Source organism: Diadema setosum, chromosome 16 (genome assembly GCF_964275005.1).
Source record: "Diadema setosum chromosome 16, eeDiaSeto1, whole genome shotgun sequence".
NCBI lineage: Eukaryota > Metazoa > Echinodermata > Echinoidea > Diadematoida > Diadematidae > Diadema > Diadema setosum.
The window spans coordinates 27,453,777-27,480,582 of NC_092700.1; the positions used below are offsets into that span (position 1 = coordinate 27,453,777).

At 38.8% G+C, this 26,806-nt stretch overlaps 1 protein-coding gene across 1 annotated transcript; it reads right to left on the minus strand.

Moving 5' to 3' along the window:
• Window positions 1-4,748: 4,748 nt before the first annotated feature.
• On the minus strand, window positions 4,749-25,446 carry LOC140239776 (uncharacterized). The gene is made up of 4 exons (XM_072319595.1): window positions 25,060-25,446; window positions 13,920-13,976; window positions 6,075-6,206; window positions 4,749-4,859 (listed from the first exon to the last, which is right to left on the minus strand). Exons 1-4 carry the CDS (start codon window positions 25,429-25,431, stop codon window positions 4,749-4,751), a joined length of 672 nt encoding a protein of 223 aa, XP_072175696.1. The 5' UTR covers window positions 25,432-25,446.
• Window positions 25,447-26,806: the final 1,360 nt, after the last annotated feature.

Below are 26,806 nucleotides of genomic sequence, written 5' to 3' on the forward strand. Positions count from 1 at the left end.
TATCTGCGCAGTCACTGCTGGAAGAGAAGACTACTACAGTGTATTTTGTCACATGCGTACAACTATATAAGGAAAATAAAAAGAGAATTTCACAAAACTTTCCTTTTTGAATAAAGTGCACAGTTCTTCGACTTGCTACTGACGTATGTTAAGGGTAATATTATTCCCCCTACCTTCTGAAAGAGAGAAGTCGAGTGTTCTTTTGTTATGGGAGAAAAATGGAAATATGTTGAATTTTCTTTACTCTTTCTTTATACCGTTGTACTCATGTGATATCACAAGCTATAGTAGTCTTTTCATCCAGCCATGACTTAGCAGAAACTTCAAAAAATCATAACTTTTTAACGGATTGTCCGATTTTGCTGAAACTCTCACTGATGTGTTCTACTAATATTGCTGCATTCACTCAACCCACTTGTCTATGACGGTGAACTTGTCCTTTAAAAAAGACGTCAAAATATGACGTCTTTTTTATATACGTCTTGCGTTGGTACACAATGTCGTCTAAATGACGTAAATATATCACGTGACGTGTTTCCAAAAAGCTGTGAAGAAGACGTCGACGCTAAAGTCCGTGGGGCATAGATGTGCTCGGTATTGTCGGATAAGAGAAATGAAAGCGACATTTAATGTACTGATTAAGAATAATTCACTTGGTGCACAGAACATGGTCAGTGCTATCATTGATCGTTGGTTTGTTTGTCTGTTTGTTTTCCCCTTTGCTCACTGTTGTTTCGTGCTTAACTGTGTAGTAGTGTGCCTTGCAGTAAATCATGGCTGACAACGTCTCTCATCACAGACTTGAAATTTCAATCCCGTCAAAATTCAGCTGAATGTCAAAGACGTATTACTTGTACTTGTTTATATCTGCTCGGCACTGTCTTTTAGTATACGTGTATGTCCATGACCCGTATTCCTATGTACAGTGTATGTGCGTTTGTAATCATCTTTTTATGTTCGATTTTCATGCTTATTTCTTTTAGTCTACCTAATCTTATGCAAACTTCTTTATCTGTGCGGTACTGTCTTTTAGAGTATGTCCAAGGCATGTGTTCCTATGTATGTGCGTTTATATCTTTATATGTTCGATTTTCATGCTTGTTTCTTTCAGTCTACCTAAACTTATGCAAGCTTATTAGCTTTTCAATAGGCTTCTCGTACAAACGTTAGTAAGATTTAGTTAACTGCATTGACACTTTTCTGTTTTCGTTCCTTAAAATAATTGTCTTATTATTCAACATCACTACGCCTTTACAAGATTGTATGTGATATAAATGTACACGTATATGCTTACTTCAAAATACATGTATGCAATCTTTGTTTGTAACCGCCTTCCGTAAAAAGTTTATATCATTAACAGTAATGTTCCAAATTTAATGTATTCATTTTATATCATGTTTATAAAAGAAAGCTAAACTAAATTAATGAATCAATGAAATCTGACTGAAAAGCTCTAGGTTAACTGGCGATTATTACAGAACTTTGCCGACCTCGGATGTGGTAACCTGCCTATAGAATATTTCATGTATTCACAACCATTGCTTCACATGCCACAGAAAGTACAACGTATCATATATTGCAATTTGTATTATATATATATATATATGCATACATAATATGTACGTGTGTGCAATTATGCAATTATGCACATATATGAGAGTATAATTTTAATGAAATCAGTTGAAAGTGGCAAGTTTCACCAAGTTCACCTGAAGTGATTGCACAATCTCACGCTCATGGAATAATTCAATAAATTGACTCAAACTTTATTGAGTATTTACAATTTGTTTATAATACATGTATAACTTTTCCAGTAATAACTGACTGATATGATATAAATGCAGGGATTTTATTAGCTATGATGGAATCTAACGTGAGGTCACTACAAAATGTTATCTAGCTTTATAAATAAAAAAAAAGAATCTCGTATATGGGTTGATTAAAGTACTTGTATATACACTTAACTACGATCATGAAAAGCAAGAACGTCAGGCCTGTAAGCAGAATCTTAATTATCAGTGCACTCGTAAATTCAAATTACGCTGAGGTTGTTTCATGCACTTATATTCAGATAAGGTCTGGTGCACCCTTATTGAATTTATACAATGATGATGATAACATTAATAAAAATAACAGTAATAATAATAATAATAATAATAATAACAATTATTATTATTATCATTACTATTATGATCATAGTAATAATTACAATAATAAACATATTTAGAATAATAAAATCATAAAGCAGTAATAATGATAGTAACAATATAGAAATAAGACTACCACATTAAGGTATGCGTGCACGAGACGAACAGAACTGGACAGATACATCCTTCCTAATCGTTTGCAAAATTTGTTTACGCTGAGTGAAATTAAGAATTAGTTTGAAAAAAAAAACATACGACATGAGGAATACCAGTAATCTTTCTTTTCATTTTCATGACCACCAGAGTAGATAATTTGTTGGGAGTCATTGCAGCACACATTCTCGAAAGGCAACTGACTACACTGTAAACATTTGGTAAAGAAAGAATATTTTGCTTGACGTTCTCTGTCTAAGTAACAAGCTCCACCTTAAAACCTCACTTTTATCAGGTATGGACTGCAGCATCATGCCATGAACGCATGTAAAGTTTTAAGATAGAACAACGGTAGTACTAAAGACTATTCATGAATCCTTTTCTACGGAGTGACTGAACATTTGCGTAAAACATTTGTTGTAAGACAACATTCGCTGTTTATAGATGCAACATATGGAACCATGTGTACGTACGTCGAAAGCAATCTCTTTTTTTTTTCGAATTTGCAAAAACATAAGCAATCTTCGCTTTTTACTTCTTTCGATTACTTTATAATATTACGGTCACGTACAGTGAGGTTACTTTCAGTTGAAAAGCAAAATTGACAAATACACAAATGGATGCACAGAGGAAATGCAAAATGTACGAACATGACTGATTCCAGAAATTACATGTGGAGTTTACCACTCAAAAGTGCTAGCAGTGATTTAGTCCTACACAAGCAATGAATACTATGACTACTTTGCGCTAAAGTAGCTGCCTGTTACATGCAGAGATGTATTGAACGAATGTATACGGTCACATCGTAGGCAAAAGCATAATAAAATGAACAAATACGTCCTTGTCATAAATGTTTTCAAGAGCCCAGCTTACTTCCTTTTCCAAGACACAATCCTCTCACATAATTAATCTTACCTCGACAGCTCGAACATTCATAATTATGGTTGACAAAAAGTGATAAAAAATATTCTGTAACATGTTTCTGCCAATCGAGTGATTGTGGATATCACTGTCTTTGACTGAAACACCTGCATTAGAGTTCGACCCACACTTAAGTGGGCATCTCACTGACTAGGAGACTCGGTGACAACCTGGTGGCGACTCGACTCTAGCTGTTCGCGGAGACATCTCAACGACGTCTCCGCCACGTATCCTGCAAATAAGCACGGTCTCCGCAGGGTCGCGAGAGACCGGAATATGTTTGATTTTTCGGAGACCTTTTTCCTAGTCGGGATGCCCAGCTTGTCTCGGAGACGTCTCCGCGACGTTACCTACACTTTATACGAAACAGATCTTGTCTATGACGTCTCCAACGTCTGTGCGACCTTGCGGAGACCACTACCTTGTTTAGAGATGTCTCTGTGGATATCGCACTGAAGTCACCTTCTTGGTGAGAGATCTTGATCTTTCGAGTGGCGGCGACTGATCAATCGTTGCGATGTCTCCGCCAGTGAGATAGGTATTCAACTGATGAGATGACACGGAAATGTCCCCCTTCGATAGCGAAATCTTTCGTTTCACAATAGTCTTGGGAGCAATAACTGCGTGACCTAAAACCAACAGTGCTGTGGCATCCCTTGAGAAGGTCGCTCTGAACTTTATCACTGCTACAAGAAAAGCTGGCCAAAACTAGGCAATATTATAGTCATAAATGCGCACAAGGTACTGGTTGTATTACTTCCATGCCTGGCCATAATATAGTCACTCGCTATTGCTAATTACGATTGCTCGAAAGAACGCGGTGTTTTAACAGTGAAACCTGGCGGTGATATTGGAACATTTTCTGTTTCTTTAAACTTTGAAAACACAGCATAAATCGGTTATTTATTTCAGCCAATCATTATTGTAACCACCAATAATGGCGGAGTGCACAGTCCCACTGTAAACACTCCTTGTATAGTGGCTACAACTAAAAATAAAACCCGTCATCGCGAAAGCAGCAATACAGGATAATTTCAAACATTTTCCACAGAGTGTCCAAACTGTTTACACATTGAAGGAAAGTGTGTCGCCCTTAATATGAAATCGGCATTCTAACAAGAATTTGTTTCGGTCTAAAAACTGCTCGTCTGCAAGACCTTGGTCAAAATAACATGGCAGAGTATAGCTGGGGCTCGCGGAGTCAAACGTACACCCTTAAAAAATCTGGGTCAGAACTGTCCGTTGGGGTCACACCCCATTCCGGGTCAAACATGACTTGAAATTTGTTCATGAAGACTCGGAATGGGGTCACCCTGACCCAATTCATGACTCTGAAAGGGGTCATACCTGACCCCATTCCTTGTCATTTCTGACCCGGTACGGGGTGTGACCCCAAAGGACCCGTTCCGGGTCTGTTCTGACCCGGATGTTTTGAGAGTGTATAGTCACGTGTAGGAGGAAGTCGTCACGTTGTGACGACGGGCGTGGTCACGGTTATTATTAAGCGAGAATAATGAGCAAGAAATCTCAGCGTGGACAGCAGAAGCCTTGGAATCCCACACACATTGAGAGAAGAGCAAAGACAGATTCGAGGAAGCTAAGAATGCTGATGAGGGCGTCCATCACTTTTCTCGGCGACTGTGAAATGGAATTAAAACAAGAATTGAAGGCATCATTCACAATTTGCATATGTAATAAAAAGACGCAGCTTTACTGCTTCAAAATAATTCTAAAATGTGAGTTAGGGATAGAAATAACCAACGTAAAATTTTTGTATCAGTACAATAAAAATATTAAGTATTGTTAAATATACAAAATGTGAACAATCATTTCAATGAAATCGTTTCCAGAATAAATCGTCTAGACTTATGGTTTATATAGAAAAATAGTGATATCTCTGTATATTTCTGGCTTTATTGCCAAAGCTTTTTGTGATCCCACTGACCTACACATATGCATCAAGTGTGAGAACTCGAACAATTTTTTTAAATCACTGCTCCCAATGGTAACAATGGCTTTAACATCGTCCAGTGATCAAATCCTAATTTGGGCTACAGCTTCAGTTTGACATCATTTCGTAATAGGCAAGGGCCTACTTGAATGCTGTCGATATCAGATATTAACCACTGGAGCAACATGCAAAAGTTATTCAGTGACTGTGCGTAACTTGCCATGCTATTATTTCTACGAGTTCACTATTCTATTAAAATCATTCTCTTACCTGTCCTGTCAACTGTATGACAGTGGGCCCTACATTCGATGCACATAATAGATTGTGTGTATTACTATTGCACAAAAACAGTATTGGCACCCGACAGCAGTATGAAACATTCATGACTAGCTTCGGCTGCAACGTCACATCAGGATGTTTATAATATTGTTTAACTGTTTTTTTTTTTATTGCATGGACGGTAGGCCCAATATCAAAACAAAATACCGCAGATAAAATGGTATATCACCATCAATTAGCTATTGTCAACCTTTGAACAAACTCTAATGTATTTTTAACATCGCAACTGCTGATCTACATATCTTTTGTTTTAAATACGTCGGACAAAAGGAACATGTCACTGAGACCACGTATCTTAGTATCAGGGCAATAACCTCTCGGACAATTACCTCCGGCTAAATACTGGTTATTGATAAGGTTAGAGTAAAGGGTTAGGGTTAGGTTCAGAGTTACCCTAGAACCCTTACGCAAAGTGGACCATGTCTGTTTCCTTTGTGTGCGTGTATAGAATGATATCGTCATGCTGTGGGATCTGGTGTCAGTGTGTGTCATACATTCGGTAAAAACATAAGCAAGACGTGAGCACAGTGAATGACACAACACAACACTGATACTCAACGTACATCTTCTGCAGAAGTACCGCAGTGGAGATAGGCACAAATGTAGTCCGTGCGAAATCCTGCCAGTGCGTGAATGGAGCCTAGCACAGCAGACGATACGAGCGAGCAGGCACTGAGAATGACAAATGCCGCCACCTATCGGATGAAAAGAGAACATGTTTGAGTCAATCGGATACCCCCATCGTGAAACACCATACACATGCAGATTTTCATAATTCCTTTCTCTTGCGTTGTATAGCATGTTTGTCATTCGTGTATTAAAGCTACTTTGTAATACAAGGATTAAACTGAGAAGACTTTGCGCTTGTCACCATACCCAAAGCTGTGTAAATAAACACGAGAAAACTACAGGAGTACATATGTACTACAATCGATGAACTGTTTGTTAATGCGGACATTCAAAACCCTATATAATTGTTAATGACAGATTAGGGGTGAAGTGCTTCACCAAAAGACGCTTCTTGGCGGCAATCGGATTCAAATAAGAGACCTTAAGAATGCGAAACCGTGCTATGAGATTATCCACTGAGACGTCACTGCAGGTCATCCGACATTACTGTGTGCGCATCAAAACAAAAGCAACAGACATGAATTCGCAGGAAGCGAGATCGTTTAGTTTATCATATTTAGCAATAAATCACTTCTGTCAAGCAAAGATAAGTAATCAATCCTCGCTCTGTTTTCCAGCGACTTCTATAGGACCTTTCTATCTCACTCGTGTCTTTGCTATCAAGAACGAAGAAGAAACAGCGTCCGCTTCTGCTTGATAAAACAGTATCACGTATACACCTAGGAATGACATCGCCTTGTGCATACGAAGACACTCTGTTGCTTAATTCGACTGGGACAAGAGTGGTATAAATCCCCATCTGTGCCATTAAACTGCACTTACACCCATTGCGCAGGTAAAATGTAGCACAATGGCGCTGTGATTGCGATCGGAAACCAGTAAAATGTTGCAACTGATTAACAAAATTTTCCTACGACGTAAACATGGCAAATAGGCACTGAATCGATCAGTGTCCGTGAATATGAATAACCAGTAAATGTATTACTTGTATCATACCATTATTTTGCCAGTTGCTATTCACAAAGGTCCAATATGGCTACTTGCTCTGACAACATAGGAGGATGTTAGTTTTCACATTCATTTCTTTATAGGCTGTTTAGAGAAATTAAGGACCCTACTCAATGCACAGTTGTCATTTTGTCTATGTTGGGTAAAATGTTTGTAGGAGGTTTGCATGACGACTGTCCACTAAATATACAACAGCGCATGTTTGAAGAATGAAGAATAACTAAAGCTGCCATGTACAGCATGGGCGTAAATCCCAGGGGGGATGGGGGGATATATCCCCCCCCCCCTGAAATGGAGGAGGGGGGGATGGCCTGTACAATCATCCCCCCCTGAAATTTGAGAAAAAAATGGAGGAAGCAGAAATGTGATTGTATCAATTTTGCCATATTGCATGACGTTCGTACGCCCGCCTTCAGACAGGTTACAGAGCTGAACAGTATTTTATCTTGTAGGATAATGTATACCCGTACATAATTTTCTCAAGCGCTCGCTCGCTTCGCTCGCTCGCGAAGAAAGTAATATCGACATAAGGTATGGTCCAGACGTTGACAACGTCAAATAGCATAGGCTTACATGTAAACATGCTATGAAGCGAGCAACTCGGGACCATCTGCAAATTATGTACGAAAACAAACAAACAATAACAAAAACTATACCGCCATAATTGACCCCCCCCCCCCTCCATTTCCTGAATCATTCCTGAAACGATGATGACTCTGATACATCTATGGGCATACCCAGGGATGATGTGGGGCGTCGAATCTATCTCGGGGGGGGGGGGGGCATTTGCCCCGCCCCTACGGAAATGTTGGGGGCAGACAAATCTTTTGTCCCCCAAGCAATTCCCGAGATGAGGACAAATCTCGAACTTTCTTTATGGAAAATTGGACAACTACCGCCAGAATTATGCACCGGATCGCTGAATTGCAATCATAAATATGCAAAAGCTCCGCTACTGGGTCCCTTTCGATAGACTTTGTACACTTTTGAGATTGACGTTTTATTTCCTTATATTTATCAAAGAGTGTGCAGCAGATCTTTCACTTACAAAAACTCCCTCATATATGCAGAGGCGTCGATGGAGGGGGAGGGGGATGGTTCCCCCGTAGAAGCATTGGGGACAAACAGATCATTTTGCTCCTCCTCGTAACTCCCGAGATGTGGAAATGTTCTTACTTTTTTGATAGAAAACTGTCTAAATATTTCACCCAAAGATGGCTGAATTTCAATTCTGAAAATACAAAATCTCCGTCGCGTAAGAGGGGGATAGGCCTAACCCCTCCCATACCCTCCTCGTTCAGTCATTTCTACTTAATACACTTTAGATTGACAGATTTCAAAATGTTTCATCTAAAGTGTGCACCAGGTCTGTTACTTCAGTTTAAAGAAATGCAAATGTTCCTTGGATGGGAGGAGATGTACTTTCAATTAACAGAGGGTCCCCCCTCCCTAAAAAAAAAAAATAGTATACACTTCTGTGATTGAAATTTCCCCAGATTACATCATAAATGTGTTTACGAGATATTTGTTGCTGCCAGTAATTGCCAGCAGTTGCGCCTGGTACGCCCCCATCCCTTAATTTCCGAAGCGAAAAAAGTACAGCTACAAACGGCAGTTTTTGAATTGTAAAATGTCAAAATTTTCAAGCTCGCTCGCATTTAATCGTCATGCCATTCTCCTGATGTCGCTGCCGGGTAATTGCCAGCAGTTGCGCCCGGTGCGCCCCCCCCCCCCCCTTATTATTCAAAGCGAAAAAAATATAGCTACAAACGGCAGTTTTTGGACTGTAAAATGCCAAAATTTTCAAGCTCGCTCGCTCCGCTCGTTCGCATTTAATCGTTATGTCATTCTCCTGATGTTGCTGCCAGTAATTGCCAGCAGTTGCGCCCGGTGCGCCCCTACCCCCTTAATTTCCTAAGCAAAAAAAAAATATAGCTACAAACGGCCGTTTGTGGACTGTACAATGTCAAAATTTTCAAGCTCGCTTGCTTCGCTCGCTCGCATCTAATCGTCATGCCATTCTCCTGATGTTGCTGCCGGGTAATTGCCAGCAGTTAGCGCCCGGTGCCCCGCCCCCATAATTTTCAAAGCGAAAAAAATATAGCTACAAACGGCAGTTTTTGAACTGTAAAATGTCAAAATTTTCAAGCTCGCTCGCTTCGCTCGCTCGCATTTAATCACTATGTCATTCTCCTGATGTTGCTGCCAGTGATTGCCAGCAGTTGCCCCCGGTGCGCCCCACACCCCCTTAATTTCCAAAGCAAAAAAAAAAATGGCTACAAACAGCCGTTTTTGGACTGTACAATGTCAAAATTTTCAAGCTCGCTCGCATTTAATCGTCATGTCATTCTCCTGATGTTGCTGCCGGGTAATTGCCAGCAGCTGCGCCCGGTGCGCCCCCCCCCCCCCTTTATTTTACAAAGCGGAAAAATATACCTACAAACGGCAGTTTTTGGACTGTAAAATGTCAAAATTTTCAAGCTCGCTCGCTTCGCTCGCTCGCATTTAATCATTATGTCATTCTCCTGATGTTGCTGCCAGTGATTGCCAGCAGTTGCGCCCGGTGCGCCCCACACCCCCTTAATTTCCAAAGCAAAAAAAAAAAATTGGCTACAAACAGCCGTTTTTGGACTGTACAATGTCAAAATTTTCAAGCTCGCTCGCATTTAATCGTCATGTCATTCTCCTGATGTTGCTGCCGGGTAATTGCCAGCAGCTGCGCCCGGTGCGCCCCCCCCCCCCCCCTTTATTTTACAAAGCGGAAAAAATATACCTACAAACGGCACTTTTTGGACTGTAAAATGTCAAAATTTTCAAGCTCGCTCGCTCCGCTCGCTCGCATTTAATCGTTATGTCATTCTCCTGATGTTGCTGCCAGTAATTGCCAGCAGTTGCGCCCGGTGCGCCCCCACCCCCTTAATTTCCTAAGCGAAAAAATACAGCTACAAACGGCCGTTTGTGGACTGTACAATGTCAAAATTTTCAAGCTCGCTCGCTTCACTCGCTCGCATTTAATCGTCATGCCATTCTCCTGATGTTGCTGCCGGGTAATTGCCAGCAGTTTGCGCCCGGTGCCCCACCCCCATAATTTTCAAAGCGAAAAAAAATATAGCTACAAACGGCAGTTTTTTGACTGTAAAATGTCAAAATTTTCAAGCTCGCTCGCATGTAATCATTATGTCATTCTCCTGATGTTGCTGCCGGGTAATTGCCAGCAGTTGCGCCCGGTGCGCCCCCCCCCCCCCTTAATTTCCCAAGCGAAAAAAAATATAGCTACAAACGGCCGTTTTTGGACTGCACAATGTCAAAATTCATGATCGCGTTCATGATCTTCAGTGTGAGAATTAATACAAGAAGTTTCTCTAAATAATACCATTTTATAGGCAAAATTGTTCAATAGTAATCTACATAAAATGTACTGCTAACTTAAACATATTGGACTGTTTCAAGTCGATAAAACACGCAAAAAAAATGCATCAAATTGCACCATTTACAACATCAATATGCAAAAAGTTCTCACTGTGGCAGGGGGAAACCCCCCTCCCACTTGACCCCCCCCCCCCCCCCCCTCGCTCGCATCACTCCCTCGCATCTAACCGCTCCCCCTAAGATCAAATCCTGGCTACGCCGGTGATAGGCTCCACTATTTAGTAGGCCTTCACAGTGATGTCGCACAGGCGGAGCAAGAGCTGAAATACCACGATGTAGTCATTCAATTATCTATGAATATTTCTTTTTCTTACTTGTTTTTTGATAGGAAAAAAAACCCCACATTTCACCAAAAGTGTGCACCAGATCGCTAAATTTCAGGTCTGAAAATGCCAAATTTTCCTCGTGTGGGAGGGGGATACCCCCCTCCCACACCCTCCCCCCGCTAGGCCGCTCCGCTCCCTCGCACAGATATTCAAACTCAAAGTCCCTCCCCTACCCCCCGTCATTAAAACGGAGCGATGCCCCTGGGATGATTGCTTTACTGACTTAAATCAAGAAAATTGAAGAATACAATAAATAGCTACAGGAAAATATCTTCTACGTTATTACATACAAAGAAATGGATATCCTTATTAGCATTTTATTGAATTTATTTGGGCATTATTCAGGGCTGCGCTACGTTTTTGAAAGGGGGGGGGGTGTCAAAATCGCCTGTCAGTCAACAAGAAAGAACATCAAAAGACAAGAGAAACAACAACAAAAAAGTCTTCATACTTTTAAGGTCTATTTTCTGCCGAAAGTCGGCTGACAAGCAAAAAACAAACAAACAAACAAACAAAAAACAAGAAGAAAAAGTCTTCATATTTTTGCTACCACTTCCCTCCCACTTTGCATAGAAAAGAGTTGGACATTTGATCCCTGTAAAGTATGTGTATGTGGGGGGTGGGGGGGCAAGCTTCTCCCCCCCCCCCCCCCCCCCCCAGGGGCTGCGCCGGTCCAGTTATGGGCTTGTAATCGTGGTGATGGTGACTATCACCAATCATCCCCCCCACTCCACAGTACGGATTTACGCCGTTGGTGCACTCCCGTTATAACGAACACGGTTAGAGCTAAATTCCGGTTAAAGCAAAGCAAAAATTCAGACCCAAACGCTATTCGCTGTATGTTTGTTTTTGCTTTTGTTTTTTGTTTTTTGGATTATTTGTTCTGTTATAACTAAATTTCGATGTAACGAAAGAAAACTGCCGGTCCCGAGGATTTCGCTATAATGGGAGTCGACTAAGGTAGTATAGTAAAAAGCTCTCATCTCTAAACTTTAAAGTGGGTCTTTTTTTTTTCTTTTTTTTTTGACGCTTTTTATAGCCTTTATTCAGACCAATCAACATTATTACATTGTAGTGACACAAAATATCTATATTACACTGTTTGACGGACAACAAAAAGGTTTTGTGCAAAATATAGATTAAACATTAATAAATTGTACACACTTGAGATGATTCAGTCACCAGTCTGAATAAAGATTTTATCAAAAACAAATACAAGAAACATAAGAGGTGATGGAATTACAAAATCTTTAAAATGCAATCTATTCACTAGTTATAAACATCATGAGAACTAATATCTCTTTGGGTCTTAGGCAAGTGGAGATTCATAACCAGATAATATTTGATTAAGCTTTAATAATGACGATCAGAGAAAAAGAACCAGTATATGGAGCGGGCAAAGCAAAACACAGGATATTCCATTCATTTCAAATAGATTGACTGCTCTAGATAAATACAAAAGATATGTCTTAACAGGATGCATTAAACCCGGTATTTCATGAAGTATAATTTTCCCATTTCGCGTAATGTAATGTCAATTTTATCCTTTAAAATTGCTTTTTCATATTCAGACTGTTTTGAGGTGGCGATTGCCCTAAATATTTCTTTACAGGTTGGAACTCTTCCACTTTTACGGTTAGCATAAATCATATGCTTAATCAAAATTAACACATGATTCAACAAAGCATCGAGTTTGATATTTTCCCTGAATCCAAGTAAAACGTCAAGCCAATTTATATTAACAAACTGAGGAAATTTTGATTTATTCCCAACCTCGTTCCGTATTCGATAAACTAAAGGACAGTCATAAAATATATGATAATATGTTTCAACCTCTTCCCTACAAAAGGAGCACAGATTTGATTGTGTTATTCCAAACTGGTGAAGTTTATCATTAACTCTGAAGTTTATCATTAACTCTGCACTGGAAAGAAACATGTCTAGCGCCATCATAAGGCTCATTTTTCTCTGTGGTGCCCAGCATTTCTCTCGCAATGCCGAGCGGCGTGCAGCAATTAACCCGTTCCATACTGAATTCTGATATCCCCATAGACTTAACACACGCATCACCAGGTTCCCGTAAATGTAGGGGATGGCCTAGCAGCGCAGGCCATCTCGCTTCGATCCCTCACTATCTTGCGCAGTCCAGTGCATACGTATATGTATACCACGTACCATAGTACCAGGGTACGTACCATTATACGTTGTCACTTATCACTTCGCGATCTGTTCGGTGCTTTCAAACACTGTCTTCAACACTCAGATCGTTTATTCTGATCGTTGTATCGAACTTCAATCTGCGATTATGTCGCGGGTACGACTTGGTTAATGCTGGATCCAGTGGGAGGAGATGCGAGCTGCGCTGGTGTATAGCGAGTAGGTCACTGGGCTGAGTGAGTGGATTGTCGTGGATCTCTCTCGCGACAAGTAACCCGTTCCCTCGCGATCGGCCGAAAGATCGAGGCCGCGCCGGGCGGGCCGGGCTGGGCTCTCGGTACCCCACCATATTATGCACTGCTTGTGTGTGTTCTCTCGGCTCTGCGCACAGCTGCTGTGAGATTGTGCGCTGACCGGCAGGCGGCGATCAGCCACAGTATAAAATAACGATGTAACCACAGAACTAGAGTTCTGTGGATGTAACCCGGCCACCGGAAGTTTTGATAGATGGCGCTCTTTACAAAAAAAAAAAAGTTCTGGCATCAAAATAATGGCTAGTGAAGACCGGCTTTAAGGCTTAAAGCACTTAATGACATGAAAAGCGCTAGAAAATAGATTTGCTGTTCACCACTACAATCCCATGAAGGTGAAAATTTGTTGTGGGCAAACGTGTTCGTTATTCTTTCTTCTTCCACGCACGCGCAAACTGTGTCTTCTCGTGAAGAGGGGAATAAGGGGGGAGGGGCATAAGAAAGGAAGGAGGAGGGTGGGGTGGAGTAAACAATCAGTTCCATAACATTGTGGTCATCTACTATTGCCGCCGAAGACATTTTGTCACAATGGTCATTGAATGCTTACCAATCGTTTTGCCTTGCATCTTGTGAACATTCCCAGCACGCCTCCCGTGATGTATAGCTGTGACAAAATTAGAAAAGAAATAGCGTCCGATAAGATCGGACTTACATCAGATGGCATGAGAATTGAAGCTAATAACAAGAGTTACCTGATTTCATCGAATGACAAAGATAACTTCCTAGCTCAACCCTGCGATCCCAAATGAAATTCTCTTTCCTGATTATCTGCCACATCCATGCTGTGTACACGTTTCAAACAGAGCACTCGCCTTTACACCTCGACGAATGTCACATTTTCTGTTTCTTTTGCAGCTTTAAAAGATTACCAGATGAAACCCTCTACGTTTGTTGATGTTATCGTATGTTTTGACAATAACGAGCTTTAGATCTGCGTCGTGAACGACAAGATGACGCTAATTATGTGAACAAAATGGTGTTCTGCACATGCGCGATACAGCTGTTTCTATTGTCCAACCCGGGAGGTAGCGTGGTCATAGGCGTTCGCGTCGCAGGGCAAAAGCTCGCTATTGTCATGTGCAGTTCAGCGTCGATTTGATAATACGTGAAAAAAAAAAACACATGTAAGACCGTCGATATCGACGGGTGTCAATCTTTTGTCAACAGTCCAGTCACCAGACGGCCATTATAACAATATTTCGAAGACACACATAATTTATATCGTATAAAACGACGTGGCAAAACTCCTCAGTTCACAGGCCTGTAAAACGACGGGAGGGGCGCTGTAACGATCGAAAGTTGACACGGAGGAGGTCTCACCCGAAGAGATGGTACTTATCTCATTGGTCTCACATTTCTGGCTACATTGAGGCTCATTTTGTTTTTTGAAGAGTTCACTACGCTAAAGTCAAAGAGCAACGCATGTTAACATTGTCATGATTGCCTCACGTACTTATCGCACTGTGACGCAGTGTGGCGTCCCAGCGGGTAATGGGAAACAAGTAAAGTGAGATAAAGAGGGAAAAGAGAGAGGAAGAGGGGGAGGGAGAGGGGGAGGAGGGGAGCGAGGTTAGTGATGGATAGATGGCAGTAATGGGAAGAAAAAGAAAAAATCAAACAAAGGGAAAACAAGGCCAAGATCAAGCACATGGTAAACAGCAGGTCGCTGTGGGAAACGCAGTTCGGTGTGGAATACATTGGTGGGGGCAAGGGGGTACGTCTTGTTTAACATACGTCTCCATCAGTGGTCGTTTGCTGCAGTCTTCTTGCGTAAGAACATTCAGCAACTTCTAAGCCTATGACTTTGCCAAAGTCTAGCCAACTTTTTTCACTTTCTTTTTAACAAAAGCAGTCCCTTTACTAGCCCCTTTCTTTCGAGTCTCTAGAAAAAAAAAAATGTATTTACGTCATACCAACTAATCTGTGTGGACAAAGCCAGATTAATGTCCCGTTAGTGTGGAAGTAGTAGAACATTGCCGCTTATACATTATGCATAATGACTCACGTACTGATATATCAAGCAGAGCAGTTCAAGGTATTTTGCTATAGCTTTTCCTTACACGCTCTCAATCGCGTTTGATGGAATACCACCCCTCCCATCTTTCCCTCCCCGCCTCCATCTTCATCTCTACCTCTCCCCCTCTCTTTCCATCTCACCACCTCCCCCCTCCCCCGTCTCTCTCTCTCTCTCCCTCTCCCCTATATTTTATCTCGCTACACTCCTCCCCCCCCCCCATCTCTCTCTCTCTCTCTTTGCACGAGATTCTTCCTTCTAGGAGATTTCAGTAGCGTAAATCAGGTGATGATGTAATGAAAGCGATACCGCCATTTCGAGCAGACGCGAGTCACAATAATATTCTCTGTGTAGTTTTTAAGTCTTTATACCCACCTTCACTTCCGAAAAAAACAGCACAGCAATCTCCTCCCTCCCTCCCACCTATTTTTTTCCTTCAAAATACTGTTTATCTCAATAAAAACTTATTAGGCAACGCACGCTCCAGAAATGTATCAACGCATGCAAAACACTTCATGATTTATTTTCTTCATGTAACTGTTCCTCGTTATCATACTCTTGCGCCCTATTCTAAACAAGTTGCATGAAAACAGAATGACAACTAATAAAAGAAAAAGCGAAACAAACTCCAGCAATTTCTCGAGCAAAAATCCAGTCAACTCCCAGGAATACTGCGCGGTACCAGGGGCGGATCCAGGGAGGACCGCAACCGGCGCACGCCCCCCCCCCTATATTTTTTGTAGAAGCAAAAGAAATAAAAAGGAAAAAATGGGGGAGGGGTGCGTGCGCCTCCCACCCCCTTAATTTTGTATACGCGCCCCCTCTTTACGGAATTCCTGGATCCGCCCCTGGGTACGTAGGTTCTTGCCATGTGCAAAATCACGCTACTTGAGTATGCTTTGTGTCCCATCGCTCCTGGCTATATGCTTTGCGCGACCATTTCTCTCATCCTGACAAAATGTTGGCAGTTTTCCAGTAAAAACTATAGGTTTTCAGTGTCTTAGTAACATGTTGCCAGGACGGGATGAGGACTGCAGTTTCTCACGTTGAAGAGCGAGGACCAGGGGAGGGAGCCCAGCACAGCGGATGAAGTATCGTAGCTCGCAGAGGTCACTGGGTCATGTCATTACATGCATCTGTTTCCAAAGGGGATCGAGGTTTCGGTCCGGGGAACACTTCGAAGAACTGACGAAACACTTAAAGTGTACGGTGATACGGATGAATATTTACTGTAATAAATACTTTGAAGAGCAGATGGCGAAGCATATCACATATTTTATGAAATTATGTTAGTTTACTTTTTACTTTTTACAAGAGCCATAATGAATGCTGTATAGAGAGGAACAAAATATAACATTGGACAACGCCCTCAGGGGATTATAGTTGGCCCTTGGCGGAATGACTTTGAATGATCAATCATTTTGCCAACAAGCGATAGTCAGATATCACCATTGTCCCTACGCACAAGGTGACTTGGGTGGCAGAATGCCTCCTTGATGTGATTACCATGACAAAGACAGATCCCTCGATAATTTCTTGGATAAATATTTTATATGCTGACGCTTTTTCGTCCGCTCAGATAGAATTACTTCAGATTAACGTTTTTTTACTGAGAAATTTAAGATAGAAAGAGCTTGCAGGCAAGGCGACCCTCTTTCTCCATATATATTTTTGTTGTGCAGTGAAATATTAAATTTGCTGATATCTGGACCTAATTCATTTGAAGGGATAAAAATAGATAATATGTTTCATAGAATAGTTCAATATGCAGATGATATACTGTTGACATTAAACGGTACAGAGAAGGATTTATTTATAGCAATAAATATTGTTGATAGATTTGCAAATATATCTGGTTTAAAAATCAATAAAAATTAAAAAAAAAGTAATATGGATAGGAAAATGTAAGAATAAAGAAGATAGAATGTTGCCTGAAAGGAATCTTCATTGGATGTATGAAGGAGGTTCTAAGTATCTGGGTATACATTTTTTTTTTTTGACTTAGAGAGAACTGTTCAGTATAATTATTATGAAAAAATGGAAGTGATTAGGAAACAAATGAACTCTTGGCGTAAACGCTCTTTAACAGTCTTTGGTAGAATTGTAGTTATTAAGTCATTGTTGTTATCAAAATTGAATTATTTTTATTTTTGTCTTTGCCAAATCCTAAAGGTAATTTTTTTGAATGAGATAAATGATATGTTTTATAGTTTTATATGGCAAAGGAAGCCGGATAAAATAAGCAGAATTCAAATGTCTCAGACATATGCACAAGGTGGAGTGAAAATGATAAATATTTACACACAGGTTACAGCATTGAAAATATCATGGATTAGGCGATTGTTATTTACAACAGATAAATGGTCAGAAAAATTATTGAGTATATTACCCCAGCCCCATCAATTAGATATGAGTCTCGGAAATGATTTTTTCTTTGAACAATCCTCACATACGTGTAATCCCTTTTGGAAAGAAGTATTCACAGCTTACGGCGATTTACTTTCGATTTATTGTAATAATTTTCAGTGTCAACCTTTGTGGAAAAATGATAAAATTACTATAGGGAATGCGTCGGTTTTCAAGCGAAAGTGGTATCAAAAAGGAATTCGTTTTGTTAATGATTTGTTATACGAAGAAGGAAATGTATTATCATTATTGCCTTTAAGAGGAAATATGATGTTGACGTTAATTTTTTAGATTATTTTGGAATATGTCATGCGGTTAAAAAAGCAGGTTGTGATGGAAGTATGAATAATATGGAAAAGTTATGTCAACCAATTATACCTGATATTTTAAAATTGGTTATGAAACATTGTAAAGGATGTTCACATATTTATGCTGTTTTCTTTTGTTAAAGAATAGAAATTATGTATATCAATGCAAAATATTTTTAATATGGCGACAACTGATACAACTTGAAGAAAAGAAATGGCAATCTTTTTCGTTGGCCCCGTTCAAGAGCACGGAAGATGTTAATTTACGATGGTTTCAGTTTAAAATAGTTAATAGAATTTTATATACAAATAAGATGTTGAATAGAATTGGATTGGTTGAAAGAAAAGAATGTTCATTTTGTAATGTGTATGTTGAGACTTTAATACATTTTTTTTTTGAGTGATTTATTTATGTTTGTAACATAAGAAAAATAATACCTCGTCTTGATTTATGTAAATATAGTATAAGGGAACATTATGATAAAGAGAAATTTATTGCAAGAAATAATCATAAGTTGCAAGTGTTTCAGAAAAAATGGTGTCTCTTTAGACATCTCTTTAGACACCTTTTTTCTTGATGTATATTATATTGTATTGAATTCGAAAAAAAGTATGATGTTATTTGAAATATGATGTTATACGTGTACAGATGAAAGAGAATAACAAATATCCCACTAATGAAAAAAATTAAAAAAAAAGATAAAGACAGATCCTCACATTGTGTGTGTGTTTGTTCGTTTACTTGGTTGTTGGTGAGCGGTTGTTTGTTTTGTTTTTTTTTTTGCTCTTGTTTTTGTTTTTGTATGTTTTTGTTTGTCTTTTATATTTCCTTCAGTTCGTTCGATTTCTGTACCACTGTTCAATCTAAAATGACAAACCTCTTTGAGGCTGCATTCAATTTTGATAGTGGACTGAGGGTTGTTGCACAGGAGAAAAACGTAATTTGTAAAAATTAATTGTAATCACGTTTCAGTATCATCTTGCTGTTTATGTTGGTACATGTAAACGCACACCCGAATCACGAATTCAAACTATTAAAATGAGATTGGCGCATCAGTTCAGTCGTTAATCATTGTCTGCTGTAGATGATTGAATCTAATCGGGAGTACGCGGTGATGGTGATTTGTAACATGCAGGGAAGCTTACACATTGTACTCGTACTTCGACGCTACACGCGGTGAATAATAAACGCTCCCAGCTCAATAAATTAATGCACGAGGCTGCAATGGCACTTATTTCAATGCTTTGTTACAGTTATGCTTTGTTTTTGTTTTGTTTTTTACGCGACTTTGGAGTGTATATATTTCATGCCATGTCTAAACTATATATTTCTTTTAGATGTAATACAAACATCATACACACAATGCAAAATTGAGGAGTTCACTACTCTGGGGGTTTCGTACAGGAAGAATACGTTTGTATTTAGTTTGATTTGATGCAAATTTCGTATGAAGCAGTAATATACGTGTATATAGACATATTATTTTCTATCGCATATTTTGCTTTACAATTCATTAAAGTGATGACACAGTGTAGATATATTATTTATTGAGATGGGAATTCAGCTTTTAGTTTTTTTTTTGTGAGATAATCAGAAACCATTTGTGAAATATTAAAGAGCATACAATTCTTAGAGTCCTGAATTCAAAGTTTTTTTTTATGAAAATAGATTTTGAAATGGCTGGGATGTATATTAAAAAAAGACAGTTAAACAAAGAGTTCCTAATAAAAGGTGGGTCTCACTCTTTATTAGGGTCCCATTGTTTTGGATACCTCAGCCATTTCAAAACCAATTTTTATCAAATAAACTTTGAATTCCTCTTCGAATCGTATGATCCTTCATTATTTCATAAGAGGTTCTCATTATCTCAAAACATGAAGCTCCATTTCATTCTCAACCAAAATTATATCATCCCTATAAAGGAAACGAGGGTTATCAGACTGGAGCAGTTGGGTAACGTTTTCCACGAGAGTACAATACATGTAGGCCTACATAATGTTCCCGAAAACGAAAACTGTCTACTATAGGCCGACATGCGGTCGTGAATCAAAGTGAACGTACGCAGATGCATTCGCACCGTCAGCTCTGTACGGTGATACGGATGAATATTTACTGTAATAAATACTTTGAAGAGCAGATGGCGAAGCATATCACATATTTTATGAAATTATGTTAGTTTACTTTTTACTTTTTACAAGAGCCATAATGAATGCTGTATAGAGAGGAACAAAATATAACATTGGACAACGCCCTCAGGGGATTATAGTTGGCCCTTGGCGGAATGACTTTGAATGATCAATCATTTTGCCAACAAGCGATAGTCAGATATCACCATTGTCCCTACGCACAAGGTGACTTGGGTGGCAGAATGCCTCCTTGATGTGATTACCATGACAAAGACAGATCCCTCGATAATTTCTTGGATAAATATTTTATATGCTGACGCTTTTTCGTCTGCTCAGATTAACGTTTTTTTACTGAGAAATTTAAGATAGAAAGAGCTTGCAGGCAAGGCGACCCTCTTTCTCCATATATATTTTTGTTGTGCAGTGAAATATTAAATTTGCTGATATCTGGACCTAATTCATTTGAAGGGATAAAAATAGATAATATGTTTCATAGAATAGTTCAATATGCAGATGATATACTGTTGACATTAAACGGTACAGAGAAGGATTTATTTATAGCAATGAATATTGTTGATAGATTTGCAAATATATCTGGTTTAAAAATCAATAAAAATTAAAAAAAAAGTAATATGGATAGGAAAATGTAAGAATAAAGAAGATAGAATGTTGCCTGAAAGGAATCTTCATTGGATGTATGAAGGAGGTTCTAAGTATCTGGGTATACATTTTTTTTTTTGACTTAGAGAGAACTGTTCAGTATAATTATTATGAAAAAATGGAAGTGATTAGGAAACAAATGAACTCTTGGCGTAAACGCTCTTTAACAGTCTTTGGTAGAATTGTAGTTATTAAGTCATTGTTGTTATCAAAATTGAATTATTTTTATTTTTGTCTTTGCCAAATCCTAAAGGTAATTTTTTTGAATGAGATAAATGATATGTTTTATAGTTTTATATGGCAAAGGAAGCCGGATAAAATAAGCAGAATTCAAATGTCTCAGACATATGCACAAGGTGGAGTGAAAATGATAAATATTTACACACAGGTTACAGCATTGAAAATATCATGGATTAGGCGATTGTTATTTACAACAGATAAATGGTCAGAAAAATTATTGAGTATATTACCCCAGCCCCATCAATTAGATATGAGTCTCGGAAATGATTTTTTCTTTGAACAATCCTCACATACGTGTAATCCCTTTTGGAAAGAAGTATTCACAGCTTACGGCGATTTACTTTCGATTTATTGTAATAATTTTCAGTGTCAACCTTTGTGGAAAAATGATAAAATTACTATAGGGAATGCGTCGGTTTTCAAGCGAAAGTGGTATCAAAAAGGAATTCGTTTTGTTAATGATTTGTTATACGAAGAAGGAAATGTATTATCATTATTGCCTTTAAGAGGAAATATGATGTTGACGTTAATTTTTTAGATTATTTTGGAATATGTCATGCGGTTAAAAAAGCAGGTTGTGATGGAAGTATGAATAATATGGAAAAGTTATGTCAACCAATTATACCTGATATTTTAAAATTGGTTATGAAACATTGTAAAGGATGTTCACATATCTATGCTGTTTTCTTTTGTTAAAGAATAGAAATTATGTATATCAATGCAAAATATTTTTAATATGGCGACAACTGATACAACTTGAAGAAAAGAAATGGCAATCTTTTTCGTTGGCCCCGTTCAAGAGCACGGAAGATGTTAATTTACGATGGTTTCAGTTTAAAATAGTTAATAGAATTTTATATACAAATAAGATGTTGAATAGAATTGGACTGGTTGAAAGAAAAGAATGTTCATTTTGTAATGTGTATGTTGAGACTTTAATACATTTTTTTTTTTTGAGTGAGTGTCAATATGTTGATAAATTGTGGGTTGAAGTAGAATGGATTAATGTTAACACGGGGTTAGAAATAACATTTACGACGGAAAATGGATTATTTGGTTTTGGGGGTATTAACAATTCGGCATTGAATTGTATTACCATGCTTGTGAGATATAAAATTTATGTTTGTAAAATAAGAAAAATAATACCTCGTCTTGATTTATGTAAATATAGTATAAGGGAATATTATGATAAAGAGAAATTTATTGCAAGAAATAATCATAAGTTGCAAGTGTTTCAGAAAAAATGGTGTCTCTTTAGACATCTCTTTAGACACCTTTTTTCTTGATGTATATTATATTGTATTGAATTCGAAAAAAGTATGATGTTATTTGAAATATGATGTTATACGTGTACAGATGAAAGAGAATAACAAATATCCCACTAATGAAAAAAAAAAAAAAAAGATAAAGACAGATCCTCACATTGTGTGTGTGTTTGTTCGTTTACTTCGTTGCTGGTGAGCGGTTGTTTGTTTTGTTGTTTTTTTTGCTCTTGTTTTTGTTTTTGTATGTTTTTGTTTGTCTTTTATATTTCCTTCAGTTCGTTCGATTTCTGTACCACTGTTCAATCTAAAATGACAAACCTCTTTGAGGCTGCATTCAATTTTGATAGTGGACTGAGGGTTGTTGCACAGGAGAAAAACGTAATTTGTAAAAATTAATTGTAATCACGTTTCAGTATCATCTTGCTGTTTATGTTGGTACATGTAAACGCACACCCGAATCACGAATTCAAACTATTAAAATGAGATTGGCGCATCAGTTCAGTCGTTAATCATTGTCTGCTGTAGATGATTGAATCTAATCGGGAGTACGCGGTGATGGTGATTTGTAACATGCAGGGAAGCTTACACATTGTACTCGTACTTCGACGCTACACGCGGTGAATAATAAACGCTCCCAGCTCAATAAATTGATGCACGAGGCTGCAATGGCACTTATTTCAATGCTTTGTTACAGTTATGCTTTGTTTTTGTTTTGTTTTTTACGCGACTTCGGAGTGTATATATTTCATGCCATGTCTAAACTATATATTTTTTTTAGATGTAATACAAACATCATACACACAATGCAAAATTGAGGAGTTCACTACTCTGGGGGTTTCGTACAGGAAGAATACGTTTGTATTTAGTTTGATTTGATGCAAATTTCGTATGAAGCAGTAATATACGTGTATATAGACATATTATTTTCTATCGCATATTTTGCTTTACAATTCATTAAAGTGATGACACAGTGTAGATATATTATTTATTGAGATGGGAATTCAGCTTTTAGTTTTTTTTTTTGTGAGATAATCAGAAACCATTTGTGAAATATTAAAGAGCATACAATTCTTAGAGTCCTGAATTCAAAGTTTTTTTTATGAAAATAGATTTTGAAATGGCTGGGATGTATATTAAAAAAAGACAGTTAAACAAAGAGTTCCTAATAAAAGGTGGGTCTCACTCTTTATTAGGGTCCCATTGTTTTGGATACCTCAGCCATTTCAAAACCAATTTTTATCAAATAAACTTTGAATTCCTCTTCGAATCGTATGATCCTTCATTATTTCATAAGAGGTTTCTCATTATCTCAAAACATGAAGCTCCATTTCATTCTCAACCAAAATTATATCATCCCTATAAAGGAAACGAGGGTTATCAGACTGGAGCAGTTGGGTAACGTTTTCCACGAGAGTACAATACATGTAGGCCTACATAATGTTCCCGAAAACGAAAACTGTCTACTATAGGCCGACATGCGGTCGTGAATCAAAGTGAACGTACGCAGATGCATTCGCACCGTCAGCTCTGCCCGTGTATACCACAAGAGACACACATGTAGGCCTATACATCTCTTCTCTCGGATTGAGTAATCATAGTGATGACGCCGCATTGATTTCAACATCTGTGACTAGTATAATCAGATCTCTGTCTCTTTATCTTTCCCATTACCCTAAGAACCCAGATAATGAAACCCACCATTCCATTCTCCTTTATAACTCTTACACTGCAAAAAGTCCGGTGTTAAATAGTGAACACCGAGCTGGTGTTAAATTTTCGGTGCTCATTTATGGTGTTAAATTAACACCTCCTGGTGTTATTTCCAAATTTTAAACTGTTTTTTTTTTTTGAAGAGTTTCTTAGTAACTGCACTTCTTGTTGATTTTTAATTTAAACAAGACGATCAAGAATTTTACATTAAAATACTAGACTTTTGAAAAAATGTGAAAATAAATTTACACCAAAGTAACACCAGCTGGTGTGGTCTCTTACTGAAGCTGGACGGGTATTAAACCATTGATATTAACACCAACAAATATCAAATCAACACCATGTGGTGTCATTTTTTAATTAACAAAAGTACATAGTGTCAAAATAACACCAGGTACAGTGTCAAATTAACACCACGAAGTGTCAGGTGAACACTTTTCAACACCATCACAGTGCATTTTCAACACCTGTGGGTGTGGTCCTTTATTGAAGTTTGACCGGTGCTATATTTAACACCTGTGGGGTTAAATCTAACACCGATGTTTTTACAGTGTACCAACTTACCACGACTGCAAAGTCAATATCGTCATGATAACTTCACGATAAGAAATAAATCCTATCTTTAACATGTTTAATAGACTACTTGTATGATTACAAAGCTATCTTCGTTGTTTTACCTCATAGAGTTCCCGACGCAGGCTCCCAATAGACATCCATCTCTCATAGTCTGCTCTATACTCCTAAAACCCGCATCTACTACTAGATTCACCACGACTGCATATCCAATATCGTGGTAGCTTTAGGAAAATGAAGACATCCGTCATGATTATGATGACAAGGCTATAGCTACCTCATATATTACATCACAAAAAGATCCTATCCATTTTCTAATTTAACACCACTATCATGAGCTGTTCAAGGAAAAGTCCTCACCCCCCTCCTAGACTATCTACTTACCACGACTGCACATCCAATATCCATGGCAGGAATGAGGGGTCCGATGGTTGCCTCGGCAACGTAGGCGAAGACCCCAATGAGGACAATGACCACGCCCATGATGATCTGCATCACCGCCAGGATCTTGGCCACGCCCGAGTTGAACGACTCCAGGTACTGGCTCTCGTCCTCGTCCCGTCGCATGGAGATGTCGCTGAACAGGCCCTGCCGGAATCGCCCTCCTTTCACCGACCTCAAGTTCTGGCCGGAGCTTGCCTGCATGGCGCCAGATTGGTGGAGACCGTAACTCTTCGACGAAGAAGACGGTGGATCGAAGAGGATGTCGTTGGTGCCCCAGGGCTCGTGATCGTAGGCCTTGTCAGTCTTTACCATGATGTCGACGTCTCTAGTGTAAGGGATCATGATGTCGTGGGGGAAATGGTTGACGCCAGGAAGAATAACGCAGTTGAAATGAAAAGATAGAGATCAAAACAATGGTTTATGGGCAGCATCAACTGTATCGATCGGAATCGATTCATACACAGCACTAAACGCTAATTATTACATAACTCGGCGTGCATAAAAATACGATTCCGCTTTGCGCGCGTAACCCTCGCATTCACACGGTCGTTAATTATGTTAATGACTTAGAACTGGAGCTCTCGGGGCGAATTCAAATGCTACATTACGACAAGCATTCATGCACGGTCGTGGCGACGTTGACTTTACCACTGTGAATTTACATACGGTGCATATACATTTCTTTTTAATTTTAGGACCCAGGAAGAAGCAGTAAAACCCATACCGTTCACGGACTACATTTCATGTGTCAAGAGGCAGCAGGCAAAATCGGTCAAAAATCGATAGAGAACCCCTACGGCACCGCTTCATTTAGTATTCACGCATTTGTAATATCCGTTTGTGTATTCGTTCTAACATATGATTTTAAAGGGATGGTACAGTATTGGTGGAGAAAAGAATTGGGCTTGTAACTTTTTGCGAGATACCAAGAAAACACTTATAAAAAAAAGTACAGAGCATACCATTCTAAGACGAATATAAAGTTTATTTGATGAAAATCGGGTTTGGAATGGCTGAAACAACCAAAAACAAAGTAAAACAAAGCGATCGTATAAAAAGGTGTGGGTCCCACACTTTATTAGAATCGCTCTATTTTGGATATCTCAGCCATTTCAAAACCAATTTTCATCAAATAAACGTTGCATTCCTCATGGAATTACATGCTCTTTCATATTTCATAAGAGATTTCTCACTATCTCACCACAAAAAAAAAGGTTAGAAACTTGAAATTAGGTCTCAACCAAAACTATACGATCCCTTTAAGATCGTGCAGAACAGAAACTGACCATAATGTCATTATCCGCCGAGTGGATAAATACACAAACTTCTTTTGTGCAATAAGTATCATTGCTTTATCAATACTCGCTTTCTCCCCCATCCCCACTCTCTCTCTCCAGCTCTCCAATCAAAAAAAAAAAAAAAAAAAAATCTATTTGAACGTGACACAGCGGTTACCCGCAGTTTAGGAATACTAAGTGAATACGGGTACGCCAGAGCAACCGCCTGAAAAACAGAGTTACGACCGCCGCACACGCGAGTGACTTTGACTGTGGGAATGCCAATTCCCCGGATTCTTTGCGCCACTCTCGAGTATGCTGACAACTCATGGTTGCCATGGAGATTGCTCAGGGTCATTTTTTTTTCTCCAGCTCCAGTGCACTGAAGTGGGCTTTTTCTTTTTACGAGG